Source organism: Protobothrops mucrosquamatus, unplaced genomic scaffold (genome assembly GCF_001527695.2).
Source record: "Protobothrops mucrosquamatus isolate PMUCROS unplaced genomic scaffold, P.Mucros_1.0 scaffold_112, whole genome shotgun sequence".
NCBI lineage: Eukaryota > Metazoa > Chordata > Lepidosauria > Squamata > Viperidae > Protobothrops > Protobothrops mucrosquamatus.
Window position 1 is genome coordinate 86,569 of NW_015386188.1, and position 16,604 is coordinate 103,172.

The 16,604-nt window shown below is 42.2% G+C and overlaps 1 protein-coding gene across 2 annotated transcripts; it reads left to right on the forward strand.

The window, feature by feature from the left end:
- The first annotated feature begins 4,195 nt into the window (after positions 1-4,195).
- ACSBG1 (acyl-CoA synthetase bubblegum family member 1) lies at positions 4,196-15,601 on the forward strand. 2 transcript variants are annotated; one of them, XM_015816373.1, is made up of 12 exons: positions 4,196-4,357; positions 4,979-5,067; positions 6,185-6,305; positions 6,907-6,987; positions 8,245-8,394; positions 10,627-10,803; positions 11,333-11,533; positions 12,107-12,327; positions 13,169-13,386; positions 14,464-14,603; positions 14,872-15,118; positions 15,525-15,601. In XM_015816373.1, exons 1-12 carry the CDS (start codon positions 4,211-4,213, stop codon positions 15,599-15,601), a joined length of 1,869 nt encoding a protein of 622 aa, XP_015671859.1. In that variant the 5' UTR covers positions 4,196-4,210. The 2 variants fall into 2 exon arrangements, with proteins under 2 accessions (XP_015671859.1, XP_029140037.1); XM_029284204.1 differs by having other exon boundaries at positions 11,333-11,514; positions 12,097-12,327.
- The last annotated feature ends 1,003 nt before the right edge of the window (positions 15,602-16,604 follow it).

The following is a 16,604-nucleotide window of genomic DNA, read 5'->3' on the forward strand; positions in this document are numbered from 1 at the left end:
GATGGAAATCCACCCCAAAGCCACGAATGATCTCCCCCAGCGGCTTCACATAAATATTGAACAAAAGGGGGGAGAGGACCGACCCCTGAGGCACCCCGCAAGTTAGGGGTCTAGGAGTCGACCTCTGTCCCCCTGCCAATACAGACTGCGTACGGTCGGTGAGGAAGGAGGAGAACCACCGCATAACGGTGCCTCCCACAATACAATACAAGAGCTTGAAGCTGCATCTTGACTTTTTTTTTGACCACACCCAATGGATATCCGTTAATTTATTTTTAATTAAACCCATTTTACTTAAGTTTTTATAGAGTAGCAACCCCAACAATCCTATCATTTTGGCAAGGAACTTACCTGCATTGACTGTGACAATTCATCTAATGAGTGAAATGCTGGAAGACATTTTGGGCAACTTGGGAAGCAGAAGATGGAACAGTGGTGATCATTTAGGAGATGCTGCTGAATTTTAGGAGAGAAAAGAAGCTGAGAAGTTTCATCCTTTCACCACCAGAGAACTTTCCACCTATTTTTTCCTCTAGCCAACTGTCAAATGGAACTCATGGAATGTTGCTATCCTTAGTCTTTATTGTTGCTTAGGAACACTTAATTTTTTTCTGCGGGTCTCATGTTCCTCTTTCTTCCATCATAGTATTGGAAAATTCAGGAGGGTTCCAAGCTTCAGATGATCCACAAGCTTTTCTGGGATCCTCCAAAGTTCCTTTAATTTCCAGAAATAACCTGATGCTTTATTCCAGTTTTGAAAAATCCAGAACTGGGAATGTACACCTCAAAAGAGGCTTAGCACAATCACAAAAATAATTTAATATCATCCATTTTTAATTCGTGCCACTGTCAAATAATTTTACAACAATGATCATCCCAGAATAATGTCAGCAGGGTGCATTCCCGCAGAGTTTATTTAAACCCTAGGAAAAATAAAATTGAAAAAAACCTATTCTTTTTCTTCTGCTTAATAAAAAGCTGCTTTTTTTAACATTCTGGGGTCACCCAAACTCCTTGTCAATCTCACCCCATAATTAGATGTGGCTTCCAGTCTTTAAAAAAGCAGGTCATTTTTGTTTTATCAGATCTTAATTTGTACATTGGCTGAAGGGCATAGATACACTTTTTGGAAGAGTGAACTGTATTTTTTGTACATTATTACAATTTATTAGTTTCTAAAATGGAGAAGACTGATCAAGTATTGATACTTTGAACTTTGGCACTGGGGAAGAATATCCTAAAGGTGCTTTTTCAAGAGGCGACTGGACTTTCTTGGTTTTTCCTTGAAGATGTTTCACTTCTCATCCAAGAAGCTGCTTCAGTTCTGAAAAAGCTTGGTTGAGAAATGAAACGTCTTCAAGGAAAAACCAAGAAAGTCCAGATGCCTCTTGAAAAAGCACCCTTGGGACAACCATGACCAGGATAACTGAGATTCTCCTTTGACTTTTGAGAATACCATGGACAACCAAGAAACAAATAGATGGATCATTGAATCAATCAACCCAGAATTCTTACTCAAGGATCAAATGGCCAGGTTCAAATTATCATGTTTTGAACATATTAAAGGCTGGAAAAGGCTCTGATGCTGAGAAAGATGGAAGGAAAGTGAAAAAGAAGGCAACCTGAAGCTGGGTGGTGGGACTCAGTTATAATGGTGATGGGGGCACACTTGGAAGATCGGAAGGACCAAGTTGGGGATAGATCATCATCAAGAAAATCTAGATATGTGGTCACTAAGAATCAACACCGATTTAATGAGATTTTCACACGATTAGCAGCAAACAGCAGGAAACCAGAATGGAAGGTACAGTATAGTATCAGGTTACCAGCATTCTACTTAATTTGATTTGATTTGATTTACTTTAATTTGATTTCTATATCTACCTGTGCCTTAAGAAGTTTCAGTGAGGCCCTCTTCCAGGTCCCCCCAACCAAGGAAGGTGAGTTCAGATGTAGAAGAAGAAGAGCTTTTTCTGTGGTGGCCCCCTGGTTGAGAGAAACCCTTCCCCAGAAAGGCTCACCTAGGCAGCATTTTGGTCCCAGATAAAAGCCCTTTTATTTTCACCTTTATTTAATTGGCTTTTTATTTGTATTGCCTTGTCATTGCTGAACCTGTAGTGTGTTCTTCTTTTTATCTGCCTAGGTTTTCATTCCTACTGTTTTGCTTATGGTGGTTTATTGCAAACTAACCTGAGAGCTTCAGAGATGGGGTGGTTTAAAGTTTGAATGAATGAATGAATGAATGAATGAATGAATGAAATTGTTATCTGTGCAAGGGGGAATTAAAAATTCCGAAAGCCGAATCTTGATTTCACAATAAATTGCATACACTGCAGTGGCCGAAATGCTTTTGTGGCCGCATCGTCCCTTCCTTCCAGAAATTTAACTTCTTTCAGGGTCTCCATCCATGACTCCGCCACTTCCAGTTTCTCCTTTGTGCCAAGGGATGACTGACCACAAACGTCATTGAGATTCTTCTCACGGACAAGGAAAAAAACACTGAATGAAAGGAAAGTTTGTCCCCGCTGAACACGAAGGAGTTTCCCAGCAAGTTGACCAGGAAGAGCTTTGGAGACCCTCAATCTTTCTCGCTGCACGTCTGGGCCAAGTTGATGTCCATTGGATTCTTAACTAAAATCTGCAGTTTGTCTCTGGAGTTTAGTAGAGTTGATGCCACTCTGCTTGTCTGCCAAGAACTGGGTCAGTTTGATTGGGTCTCTGAAGAAAGAACTGTAGCAGGACAAAAGAGGCCAGAAATAAAGAAATCAGGTAAAATAATGCCTGGAGAAATTGTTTTTTTCTTAAAAGATGGAAGCTGCATTGTATAGGTGCTTGTTTAGAAATAAGGATATCAGGACTCTAACACATCAAACAGATAATACCCCCCCTTTTTAAAAAAAATTTCAAAAGACTAGGGGAAAAGTTTTGACCCACATCTTGTTTGTTTGAGTTGCACTCGGGCAGCAAGAAAGTTTTGTCCTTCCAGAACGGCAACTTCTTGGCAACTTTTTTTGAGTTATCTTTTGACAAATTGAAGATAAAACAATTCAATGGGCTAAAATATAGGAATGCACAAATGTGTGTTCTATAACAGCAGTAAAGATTGGGCTGAAACAGGATGGGGGAGGGTAAGCTGAATTCTGAAATAGAGAATAAGTGCCGCTTTTTGTATGAAAGGAAAATGACCTTCCAAAAAAGATACGGAGTTGCAAAACTTGCTATTGGGAAAAATAAAGATTTTTTTTTTTTGTATTCTTTTGTTTGCATAGAATAATTTCCCTTGTGAAAAAAAAGAGGAAATGCTGATGTGCTAAACTCATTTATCTATAGAACTTGCTTGGGAGAATATTGTTCTATGTTTCTACCCTGCTTTTAGATAAAAAAAAATACTGCCTGCTGCGATTTGTCTTTTCAGAACATTGAGCCTCTGCAAACTACTAACCACCAGAGTTTAAAGGGAGTTTTAAAATTTTCTTCCTTTCGCAGAAATTTGTCAGAATCCCAGAGGATCGGAAAAGATTCTGGAATGAGTCTGGAAAAAGATTCAGGTAAATGAATATCGGGATGAATTTGAATTGGTTTATTTATGATACATTGAAGTAGACTGAAGGTGGAACTCAATCTACTTTTGGGACAATGATGCATGATTTTTTTTCTATCTTGCATATTGCAAAGGCTCCCACCCTGAGGAGTCTGAACTTGATTTGTTTTCCTGGCAGCTGTTTCATTACCAAACTAGGTAATGTCATCAGTGTCAGAGGTGAATGGGGTTCTTGCATTTCCTTCTGGCACTGATGATGTTACTTACTTGGATAATGAAACGTCTACAAGAAAACAACCAAGCTCAGAGAGCCCCAAGGGCCCCACACTTCAACCCTGAGCTATGAATATTCTCCTTTATTGACTCCTGCTCTGTTTTATAAATTAGTAAAATCAGAATCCTCCTGGCTGTAGGATTACGATATAGAAAGATTGTTTATGGAAGAAAACAAGTTGTAGAGGAAAGAGGAAAGTTGTCTCTTTTATCCTCCTTGCAAATACCTGTTTGGTCCCAGTGAAAAAAGTGGAGCTAGTACAGCTGGACTTTAGAGGGTTTTTCATCTCCAGATGTCACAGCATAATCTGCTCTTGTTTCCTAGCTCCTCTCTGGATCACAACAGTAGACGGGCAGGTGAAGCTGCGAAGAGACCCCACCTGCTCACAAGTGCCGATGACAGTTCACCAGATGTTCCTAGAATCTCTAGAGAAATACAAGTCTCTCAACGCATTAGCCAGCAAAAAGGAGGGGAAATGGGAAAAAATTACTTTTTCTGAGTATTACCACCTTTCTCGGAAAGCAGCCAAGAGTTTCCTGAAGGTAAATTTTGGATTTTTATATCAAATACCTAGACTGTGGTCTTTGGGATGACTGAGACTTATTTAATTATGTGCAAATATCTGTTCAATTTTATCTTTATATTAAGAATAATCTATACAGGTATTTTTGCAAGTGTTTTATAAAGAATATTTCAGCAGGAATCTTGTGGCAGCCTTTCACTTAAAAAATTCTGGGCATATACCCCCTTCCTGGGTTTTTTCCTCCTCCTCCTCCTCCGCTGCCTTTTCAGCAATTGCAGATATTCAAGCCCTGATAATTTGGCCCTTCCCTTCCTCATGAAGCCATAGCTGTTTTGATAAGTGAAGACAGCCGCCAATGCCCTTCTTTTTATTTTGACTAAGTAAGGCAAATAATCTTTAAACGGCAAGAAATTACATGGTGTTTAGAAAAGCAATAACAAGCAGCTAAAATCAGAGACCCAGCCTGAAAGTTGGCATGGGTAACAATTCTGTGCTAAATGACCTAGAAATTATGCATGCCAAGCTAAATGAGAAAGGGGAGGGGGGGTGAGAAATTAGCAAAGTTCACATCTCAGTGGGAAAAAAGGACTTTCTCTTTCTTTCTAAAAATGTTGACGGTATTGTTCCTTTTTCCCCCAAGCTTGGCCTTGAACGATTCCACAGTGTTGCGATTCTGGGTTTTAATTCTACAGAGTGGTTCATTTCGGCTGTAGGAGCTGTTTTTGCTGGGTAAGACTGGAAATGTCCTCCTTAGGGATTTACAGAGGAAGATCTGACACAAATAAGCTCCTGGCCAGGGAAGATGGGCTGAGGTAACTACTGGTTTAGTTGGAGTCCCCCTCTTGGCCAGGTTCACTGCAGGTGAGGGGAGCAGGAGAGGTGTCAGCAAGTCCAGAGGTCAACAAGTTACAAACTATTGGATATTTCTCACAAGCAAGCTGCATTAAATGCAAGGGATTGTTGAAAAGTTAAGTCTGCAAGTTGTGCACAAGTCTTGATGATGGTGTGGAAATGTCCATCAAGTTTTCGTAAGCGAATTGCCACTGACTTCTCAGTCTAGATCAGTGTTTCTCAACCTTGACTACTTGAAGATGTGTGGACTTCAACTCCCAGAATTCCCTAGCCGGCTGTCTGGGGAATTTTGAGAGTTGAAGTTCATACATCTTCAAGCGGTCAAAGTTGAGAAACACTGGTTTAGGTTATAGTCTGGGATTTCTAACTAGTTTCCCATCCAAACACCCAGTTTCAGTCCTGCTGTCAACGCTGCTAACATCGGATGTTCTTGCTTTGACAACAGATGGAAATGTAGCCATCTTTTCTCTTTCGCTTTTAGAGGTAGATGATGCTGGGAGGGGGGATGTGGATGAGAGTCCAGTTAGTCATAACAACAATAACTCAGCCCTGGGAATCAAGGTTATTGCGCCCAGAACTGATAAAGATTTGACAAGCTGGGGAGAAAGCCCTGCTTCAAACTAATTGGGGAATGTGATTTATGACTGTTAATTGGAGGAGGGAATTGTCCTTTGCTACTTTGTGCAGGGGGGGGGATTCAGTTTTTGACTTTAACTATGTAGCACCGATGCTTTGTTTCTCAAATAAAAGATTCTTTAAGGTAAACAATGCCTCGAAGTTCTTTTAAAGAGTTTCATCTGTCGGAACCATGATACCTGTTTTTGAGGTCAGCCATGTCTGCTGGGCCCTGTTCACTAATTTAAAACAAATCTGTGAACTCCTATAATTGTTGTAAGACCTTGGTTTTCAAGCTGGGAAATATTAACTCACTTGTATGATTTGACATGCTTGTCATTAAAAGGGAAATTTTATTTCCACTCATCTTCCACAACAGTGGCATTGTGACCGGGATCTACACCACCAGTTCTCCAGAAGCTTGTCATTATATTGCTCATGACTGCAGAGCTAATATTGTAGTGGTGGAAAACCAGAAGCAGTTGGACAAGATAATACAGGTAAGGAACTTGCTGCTAGAATTCAACCTGTTTGAGAGTATCAGCTTGACTTCATTTATATCTATTTATTCGTGAATTTATTTGCCGGGCTTACATTTGTTGATTTGTTAGATTTATGTCCCACATTTTGCTGCTCCAATCAATGTCAGCTTAGAGCAGTTCATATTACTGACTTCAAGACTCAATAAAATTGGCTGTAAAGGGTTAATGTGGACTGTACTCAGTTGTGAAACAAACTCAGGTTTGTACATCACTAAACTGGAAGATGGTTTCTTTGCTTTTGGCTTAGGTGTCAAGTGAACTCAGGCATTGTGGTTAGTTAACTGCCATTTATAGCTTAAATGTTAAATATAGAGCAAGGTTTAGAACTTGTTCCACAATTCCTTTTCTGCAATGTGTAAAACACACTGGACTATATTCTCTAAGTTTATAAATATAATGCAGAAATGAAGCTTTTATCATTTTAATATTTTTGGTTTATGTGGTAATATTCATCCGTCTGATTTCTTTTAAGTTGAGTTGGAATGTTACATTTTTTGTTCCAGTATAGCATTATCCATAATACAAGTAAGACTTTAAAAAAATCTTAAACTTTACACAGATCTGGGATCGTTTACCGTACTTAAAAGCTGTTGTGATGTATAAAGATCGTGTGTCTGAGAAACATCCCAATTTGTATACGGTATGTAAAATCATGATAAATCAAGTAATTCATCCATTTTAGTTGCCTTGTTAGTTTTAATTCCATTCTCCCTCCCCATTGCTGGGATTTCTGTAGATGGTGAAAAATAGTTGCAAGAGGAAATATTAATACTAGAGCAAGACAGAAAAGGAGAAAATCTCTGCAATATCTGGTTGAGCGTATGCATAGTGCTTAAACATCAAAAGATGCTCTTATGAATTATGAAACATGGAGATGCTTAAATCTCAAGCACAATTTATTGGCTAAGAAATCATGGTCTCTGTCCCCAACATGTAAGGCTGTCCTTCCCTGCCCTTTGCATTCGCCAAAGCGACAGTATCCTAGTAATGGAGAAAGGATTTCTTCCCAGACATGTTGACACTTCATGCTGACACTTCACACTTCATCATCCTGACCAAACTGACACTGTCCTTCTTAGAAGTGTTAATGGGTGTGCTCCCAGTTGCCTGGGTGCTGTTTCTTGGCCAGCTCATGCCTCAGCGTCAGGTTTCCAGTTCTGTAGATGCTTCTGTTCTAAAACTCTGGGGGTTGGACCCAAAAAACCAATGGGAGGAGGCTCACAGGACCCTTCCTCAAACAGTTCAAATGGCACATGTGAAGTTATATGTCCTGTAGCTGCTCACTTGGTGGCTTGGTGCGTTTACCCAGTAAAAGCTTCCTTAGATTTAAAGTCACATTGCTCGTTCAAGGAGAGAACAAGTCCTTTGAAGATCCCTCAAGAATCCTTGTAGTTCTTCCCTGCCTATCTCTAATTTTCTCAATTTCTAGTTCCTTTATTTTCCTTGGGTGCAAAGAGAGAAAAGTTTATGCACTGGAAGACCTTTTTTTAAAAAAAAATAATCTAGAATCAAAAAATCCACTTAGTAGACCAGGATGCAAAATTAGAAAGGTGGGTGGACAATAATTGAACTTACAATCCTTCCCTACAAAAATCTATTCCAACTTTCCCTCCAAGTGTTATTACTTTAGCAGCCTATTTGACCAATTATATGCACCCTACGTGACATAAGCAGGGGTTTAGTCTCCTGATCCCAACTGGGGTATCCAATGGAAATTCAATGGACTTACTGCAGAGCAAGCCTATGCATGGCACGGCCGTATCAATAGTGTATTGCAAAAGCCTTTAATGCGCTATAGAAAGATAAGCGTGCCTGGTGAAAATAAATACAGAAAGATTAACAACTATATTGTGATGAAGACTTGGGCATCATAGGGATCTTCCTCTCTGTCCTGTAGATGGATGAATTCATGGAGTTGGGAAACGAAATTCCAGATGGACAACTTGACGCTATCATCAATTCCCAAGAGGCAAACCAATGTTGTGTCCTGATCTACACCTCTGGAACGACAGGGGAGCCCAAAGGGGTCATGCTGAGCCACGACAATGTAGGTATTCTAGCTGTGTCCACATCCATAAATGTTAACAACAGCAAATTAGAAACAAAACTAAACCCTTGGAGCAAAATTAATGCAAGAATACAATGATAATTCCTTTATGTGATTAATTTTGCATGGAAGATTTATTAAGGTTTGAAATAAAGGGATTAAAATATACAGAAAGTAATCTACAATGAAAAAAAAGATCTAAATGCTGAAATGCCTAAAAAAAACGGCACTAGAACAAAGTTCATATTTCTTCTGGAAGTCAAAAGGTAGTAGAGAAACGAAAGAAGCATTTTTGGCTTGGTTTTTCCGTGCGAAGTATGTAGTGAAATAAATGCTGGCCATTGATTTAGTGTCGGGATAACACAGAAAAGTGCATTTTTAGTACAACAGAGAGATTGTAAGGCAACAAAAGGCCATATTTCTACTTCTCCCTAGCCAGGGCCCAGATGTGCCCTGCCAACAGCTTGGTCTTTTTGCCAGCTCGGGAGTGAAAGAGATTCCTCTGTCCTCGGCTGAACTGGTATAAATCATGTTTTCTCTTTTATTCCAATGCTGCAAAGGCATCTCATCATGCTGGAGAGAGGTCAGGGGACTGGGAAGCGAGAGACAGCTGTGGCAGGAGAGAGGTTGGCCCTGGGCACGGAGAAAATCCTGCCAGAGATTTTGGCTGCCTCACGGAAGGCTGGAGAGCACTTCAGGTTGACAGTGGAGGGAGGTTCCTTAGTCATGTCCGGTGGAAGAAATGTCTTTTGCAGCAGGGTCTCCAACCTTGGCAGCTTTAAGACTTGTGGACTTCAATTCCCAGAATTCCCCAGTCAGGACGGGTTGAAAGGGACCTTGGAGGTCTTCTAGTCCAACCTCTCCTTGAGCAGGAGACCCTATACCGTTCCTGGCAAATGGCTGTTCATCCCTTCCTAAAAACCTCCAGTGAGGCGGCACCCACCACTTCTGGAGATGGTTCAAATCCCAGTAGAGATGATCTTATTGATAGAAGAGAATATTTGTGTTCTCTCCTTGTTGAGCTGGTCTTATCCAAACAAAACAAAACAAAACTATTCATGGATAATAAGAGTTGAAGTTGGTGACCAATAATGACTTCTTCTCTGTGTAAGTTCCAGCTTGTCAGCCGGCTATTCCTGATTTCCATATGTAGGAAGGCTATTTTTATTATCTCCCTCATTGTGGGAAGCATCTGTTGTAGGCCCTCACTGTTGAGGCCCCTTTTATTAAAAGATGATCCACTTTAAAGGGAGATCAAATTCTGCCCAAGAATTTGGCCACCTTGGCGCTGCTTTGATGACGCAGAACGGCATATCTGGATGTGGAGGAGACAGTATTATTTACTGATTTGATGTCTGTCCCTGTTCTTGTTGATCTCTGTTGTAAGTCGAGGACTTCCTGTACAATTCTGGGTTTAATTGTTTCCTGACAGCTACCAGGAGGGGGCTAGTCAGATCTTGGGGGGAGACTGAAACTTCTTGCTGAGGAAAGAGTAGAACTCCTGCAGAAGGGTGCCCCTAATTCTCAACCTTTGCAGGCAGTCCAGCGAGTTACCATGGTTGATGGTGTCGGAAGCTCTTAAAACCATGATTCTCAACCACTTGAAGATGTATGGACTTCAACTCCCAGAATTCCCTGGCCAGCATGGAGGTTTCCCAGAAGAGATTGGACAACCATTTGTCCAGAATAGGATAAGGTCTTCTGCTCGAACGGGGTTGGACTAGAAGACCTCTAAGGTCCTTTCCAACCCTATAATCCCAGGAGGGGTGTTTCTACCAACATAGAGCAAATTCTACTCTGCAGCCCAGTCAGCTGGAGAGATCTGCAGCCAGACATCCAAAAAGTTAGTATAAAGTTGAGGATAAATTCATGGAGGGAAGCTTAAGCAGAGCTTTTATGTAGGACGGATTCTGCACAGCTCATTCGCGCTCAGTGGGTTTGCAGCAGACAGGATGTAAAAAAGGTACGGAGAGGCAGAAGGGAAGATGAGCTTCATCCTATTATGAAACAACAGCTACCATCTAGGAGAGTTTTCTTTATTTTGTTTATTAAACAAATGTATGTAACCGCCCAACACACCCATAGGGTGATTCCAAGTGACTTACAAAATTCTTCGGAAGGAAAAGTGCTGAAGGGAGCTGACGTGACCAGGGGAATTAAAACAAAAACAAAACCAAGACCCTTGGTTCAGGGCTTTAATTCTTTGCAATTTCTTTTTAAAAATCTGGACAGGTTACCTGGACATCTGCCCACGCCAGTCGAGCAGGAGATGTGCAACCAGCTGAAATCCAGCAGGAAAAGATTGTCAGTTACTTACCCCTGAGCCATGTTGCTGGGCAGATGTATGATCTCTGGACTGGGATCAAGTGGGGCGAAGAGGTTTATTTCGCACCACCGGATGCCTTGAAGGTCTTTCTATGGGGTTTGGGGGCCAACTTTATTTTCCACATAGTTCCCCATCTTCCATAAGATGCATTCTGTACTTTTCAGCAGGATAGGGTGAGAGATCCACTGGGGACTCCCTTAGAAAAATAATAAGGGAAAAGTAGGGTGGGCATACATTATAGGTGACAACCTGATTTATCTCATCAGCAGTTTTAATTAATCAGTCCCAATCATATTTAACCATTTGTAGCTCAGGGTTGAACTGTGGGGTCCTTAGTGCTCTCTGAGTTTAGTGGTTTTCTTGTTTCATGATCCAACTAGGTAACAACATCAGTGTTAGAAGGGAGAGGAGGAGGAGGAGGTGGAGGTCCTCGGTGCTCTCTGAGCTTGGTTGTTTCCTTGCAGACATTTCGTTACCCATCATCATTGCTTGAAGGGAGTGAGATTTTCTCTCTAATCTGACCTGTTGACTAGGGAGTTGGCATGGAGTGGGCATCCCTGGTCTCTTCAAACTTAGCCTTCACTCCCAATCTCCCCTCTTTGGCCTTCACAGGGAAGCTTGGTTGAGGTCCTCAGAGAAGCATTGCCCACTTCACAAATGGGAGTACCCCGCGTGTGGGAGAAGATGATGGAGAAGATCAAGGAGGTGTCTTCTCAGACTGGATTGCTGAAGAGGAAGACACTATCTTGGGCCATGTCGGCCACTTTGGAACAAAACCTAAGCTGCTCAAATAGGTGGGTACCCCATGGACCTGTTTTGGGGGGAAAGGATTAACTATTACAAAGCACAAAGGAAAAATAAACCCCTAATCTTGTGTTTCCTAACCTTAGCTGTTTTAAGATGAGTGGACTATCTCCCAGAATTCCCCAGCTGGCTTCCCCAGCCAAGTCCACTCATCTTAAAGCAGTCAAGGTTAGAAAACTCTGCCTTCACCGAAGCAATGCCTTCATTAGATGTTCGAGTCTAGCTGCAGATCTTTGTAGCTCCAAAAATGATTCAGTTTGTGCAGGATAACTTGCAAAGCTTCATGGCGTAAATAGCCTCTGGCAAACCACTCTGTTTTCTCGGGCCCATCTGACGTCCTTTCCTTGGAAAACCAGATAGGCAAAATGCAGTGGTTATTTGTGAATGTATTCCTGAAACAACACCAAGTTGGCATGAATGGGTTTGTTTGGGATCGCTGTTTAAGACTGTCTGACGCTCTTTGTCCTCCTCTCTATCCACGTTGCATCACCTTGAGTCTCTTTTTTTCTGAATCGTGACAAGGGTCACTTGGCTCCTCCCCGTCTCACCTTGGACCTTTTGTATCTTTGTAGGGACTCTAAGCCCTTCTGGATGAGGTTGGTGGACTCTTTGCTCCTGGCGAAGATCCGCTGGGCGCTGGGCCTTTCCCAGTGCCAGAAGCATTTCTCCGGGGGTGCCCCTCTCCCTGTGGAAGTCTCCCACTTCTTCCTCGGCCTGAACATCCCTATTTATGAAGGGTACGGGATGAGCGAAACCTCCGGTCCCTTTTGCTTATCTGGGCCACACGTTTATCGACCCAACAGGTAAAGTTCTGGCCTATTCTCCTTAAGAAGCCCCACCAAAGAAACCTTGAAATTTAGGCTGCAGGTGGTGAGAGACTGGGTTGGGGGCATCTCCAAAGATAAGCACGGGAAAAGGTATTTGGGGTGATTTCCCTGCCATCGCTGGCATCTACACTCTGTGTGTGAGTGTGAAATGTAGCTTCACACAAAATTGTGAGAGTTCGGTCCTTTACATCTGACTCCTGGGCTACACTCTGCAATTAAAGACTGCGCAGCTACATTTTTACAATGTATGAAGTTTAGTTTTCCTTATGCCTGAGCTTATTTGTGCTTAGTATACTGGCAAATAAAAGCATTGGTATGATTTAGTAACTCTGTTAAGCCCAGTGTGAAATCCCATGCTTTATTTGGAATTCCTTGGAGACTCAAGAGCAGTCTTTCTCAACCTTGGCACCTTGAAGAGGTGTGGGCTTCAACTCCCAGAATTCCCCAGCCAGAATTCCCCAGCCAGTGTGAAATTGAAGTCCACACCTCTTCAAGTTGCCACGGTTGAGAAACATTGCTCTGAAGCAAGATTGGAGAAAAGGCAGACCTGCTTTCCCATATATCTAAGACCATTTCTCCTTGGAAGTATTGGGGACAATGTCATAATGTATCCGGAAGCTGTTGAGTGCCAGAGCTTCACTATTTTAAAAATCAAGCAAATGTACAATTGCAATTTAAATAAAAAACTGTGGGTCTGGTCTGGTCTTTTCTGGCCATCCTTATGGGAACTCCAGGCTGCTGCAGAAAAAGGCAATGCTCACATCTTCTGAGCATGGTGTTGAGACTCTACTTTCTTCTGTACATCCTTTCCTTGCAGCTGTGGCAAGGTTGTCCCAGGCTGCCTCGTTAAAATAGTGAACAAAGACGAGCACGGCAACGGGGAGATTTGCTTTTGGGGACGGACCGTCTTCATGGGCTATTTGAACATGGAGGACAAGACCAGGGAAGTGATTGACCAAGATGGCTGGCTGCACTCTGGAGATCTTGGAAAGATGGACAAGGATGGATTTGTTTATGTCACCGGAAGAATTAAAGGTGGTGCCTTTTTGGTGTATTTTGTAGAGCCTGAAGTTCTTCAGATGTTTTAGATGGCAATTTCCATAATTCTTTCCCATTGGCCAGACTGGCTGAAGCTTTAGTCTCATGCATCTGGAGATTGCCTTGCCCTACTTTATTTCCTTTCAGCTGTCCAGGTTGTTAAATACTCAGGTGCTTCTCCCCAATACTTTAATACCAAATTTCAAGCTCCATCATTGATGGAGGCTGCCCTCTTTCGGCCATCTTGCAGAAGTTTCCGAAGAATCTCTTGGCATTCCTTGAGGCCCAGCGCAGCTTCTTTGTTGTGGAGGGATTCTTGCTTGGTGGGAGTGCTTAGGTTTCAACTAAATCAGACAAGTAGCAGCAAGAGCTACATTGTACTTCCTAAAATTCAGGATAGTCTTTGCTGAAGTAGACAATGTTGGTTGAGGTGGATTGGGCAGTCTCTTGTACATAGGATGGCCAAGAGATTCCGCATGAGAGCATAGCAAACCTTCACTTTAATAGACAGCTTAAATTTTGCATGCAACTGATGGGTTTTCCATCTGGATACAAGTCTGCTGTATGCAAAGTAGCCAGATCGAAGCATTCACGTTTAATTTTACACACTTTTTACTGCTTTACGTGTTTATGTCTTGATCTGGGCAAAATCTGTGTTCATTCATGCAATGTGCCTTGCACACTGATCGATGCAAATGATATCATGATTCAGTTGACGTTGTTTGCAATTTGAATGGGCATTTGGCGAGGAGGTGGGTGGAAAGGATACCCCTTGCACTAGTTCAGGGGTAGGCAACCTTAGCTCTTTTATGACTCGTGGACTTCAACTCCCAGAATTCCTGAGCCAGCCATGCTGGCTCAGGAATACTGGGAGTTGAAGTCCACGAGTCATAAAAGAGCCAAGGTTGCCTACCTCTGCACTAGTTCATTAAACTGAGCTTTCACTGAAAATGCCAATGGGGTCATAGAGAAGTATTTGCAAGGAGGCTAGTCCATCTTCCCTGTCCCAGATGGAAGCCTAGGCTAACCATGAGATGTATTTTTGAGCTGAGCATCGATGTTCTGTCTTCTTAGAGCTGATTATTACAGCTGGGGGTGAGAATATCCCTCCAATCCCGCTGGAAGAAGCTGTCAAGAAGGAGCTGCCACTTGTTAGCAACGCTGTATTGATTGGCGATCGGAAGAAGTTCTTATCCATGCTGCTGACCTTAAAGGTACATGATGAAAATAGGTTTGAGGCTGATCGATACTCGGATGCGTATTTGAAACCTGGGCCTTTTCCTCTTTCATGGCTGCCTCGATGAGATGAACAATTTCACCCCATTTTGGATTCACACAACGTCTTGGATTAAAGTCCAGCCAACTGGACTAGGGTCACCCAACACTCAACCCACCCAAGCTTAGGTTTTGTTAAATGTGCGACCACTCGGTTTTGGTTTGTCATGGTTAAAGGTGCGGCGTGTAATTTGTTGTCGTCGTCAGTGTTCAGTGGATCCTGATACATCGGAACCCACCGACTACCTGACCCAGGAAGCCGGAGACTTCTGCCAAAAAGCCGGAAGCAAAGCCACACGGGTGACTGAAATTGTGCAGACGAGAGACCACGCCGTTTACCGGGCTGTGCAAGATGGCATTGACCGCATCAACGGGCGCGCCCTCAGCAACCCTCAGCGCATTCAGAAGTGGGCCATTTTAGGAAAAGATTTCTCCATTTCTGGGGGAGAATTTGGTGAGTTTACGGTGAATCCTTTTTTTGGGGGGGGGGGTGTCTATGGGGCTATTTCCCATTCTGAGCTGGGGATGTAGATTGTAGGGAAGGCAACTGCTTTCTGAAGCAGAGAATAAACTCCCTCAAATTGCAGAAAATTAAATTCAAGCTCTTTCTCCAGGGCTTAGAACCTCTTAAGTCAGGGGTCCTCAAACTTGGCCACTTTTAAGACTCGTGGACTTCAACTCCCAGAATTCCCCAGCCAGCATGGCTGGCTGGGGAATTCTGGGAGTTGAAGTCCACGAGTCTTAAAAGTGGCCAAGTTTGAGGACCCCTGACTTAAATGATATACAACCTGAATTAAGATCTGTCATTTTTTATTCTTTCCCCAAGAATACTCCTAATGACCAATTCCGTTCCCTTTCAGGTCCATCGATGAAATTAAAGAGGCAAACCGTGATTGAGAAGTACCAAAAGGAAATTGAAGCTTTTTACAAAGATTGAAGTTGAGAGTTGCCTAAGCTCTGTCAGGACGAGAAATTTCACCAGCTTCCTTTGTAGAGAATTAACTGTTCCTATGCAAACATTACACTGAAAAGGTAGGAACAGTTTTTGCAGTTGGGGTGGAAAGCATCTACTCTATGACTTCTCAGTGTTACTTTCACTTTAGCAACCAGAAAGACCAAGTCAGCACTCCCAAATACATTCTAATTAAGCTGTCCCTCGAAAATGCTTTTAAATCACACTGTATCTTGATTTATTCAGCATTCCCCCAGGAACTATTCAATTAAGCCAGCTCTGGGGGAAAAAAACATACATCAAATGATACAAGCATTTTGTAAAGCAAAAACTGGCTAAATTTTTTTAGGGGTACCCTAAAATGTACCCATGGAACTCTCTGCAATGAGCCATAATAATTGTTTCAGACAGTGCTGTTGTTTTTATTACAAGCTCTTTTTATTGCTATATTCCACACAGCTCTAGGTAGATTTTATTCAACAAAATGAAACTTTTCCACGATTCCAGATGATTTTTTTCTCCAGCCTTAGTAGTTTTCATTGAGAAATTTGAAGACTTTCCATGATTCATGACAAAGCTTGTTACCCCAATACCTTGCTTAGACTTAATGTCCTTCCTGGAATCAGTCTGGGATCTTGCAGAGATAAAAGAGGGAGATGCAAAATAGATTGTTGGAGCATTTTAAACCTTCAGTTCTTATTAAAAGAACAAACAAACAGCAAGAAATGTCTTTGTAAAGTCTTTTTATTTTCCTCTCGTTATGCATAAAATGGCAGGCCCCCACCTCACGCGGTACAGACACAAAAGCACACATTCTGAAAAGGTAGTTTTTCCCAGATTTTGAGCCCATACCGAGATATGACTGCATTAAACACCGTGCACACAGGATAAAGCTGGTTGCCTCACGGCTACTTTTCTGATTGGTGAGAGCACTTAACAGGAATTCTTGGTAGCAACGCAAGCAGTTCTGCTGGTCTGACTCCAATGC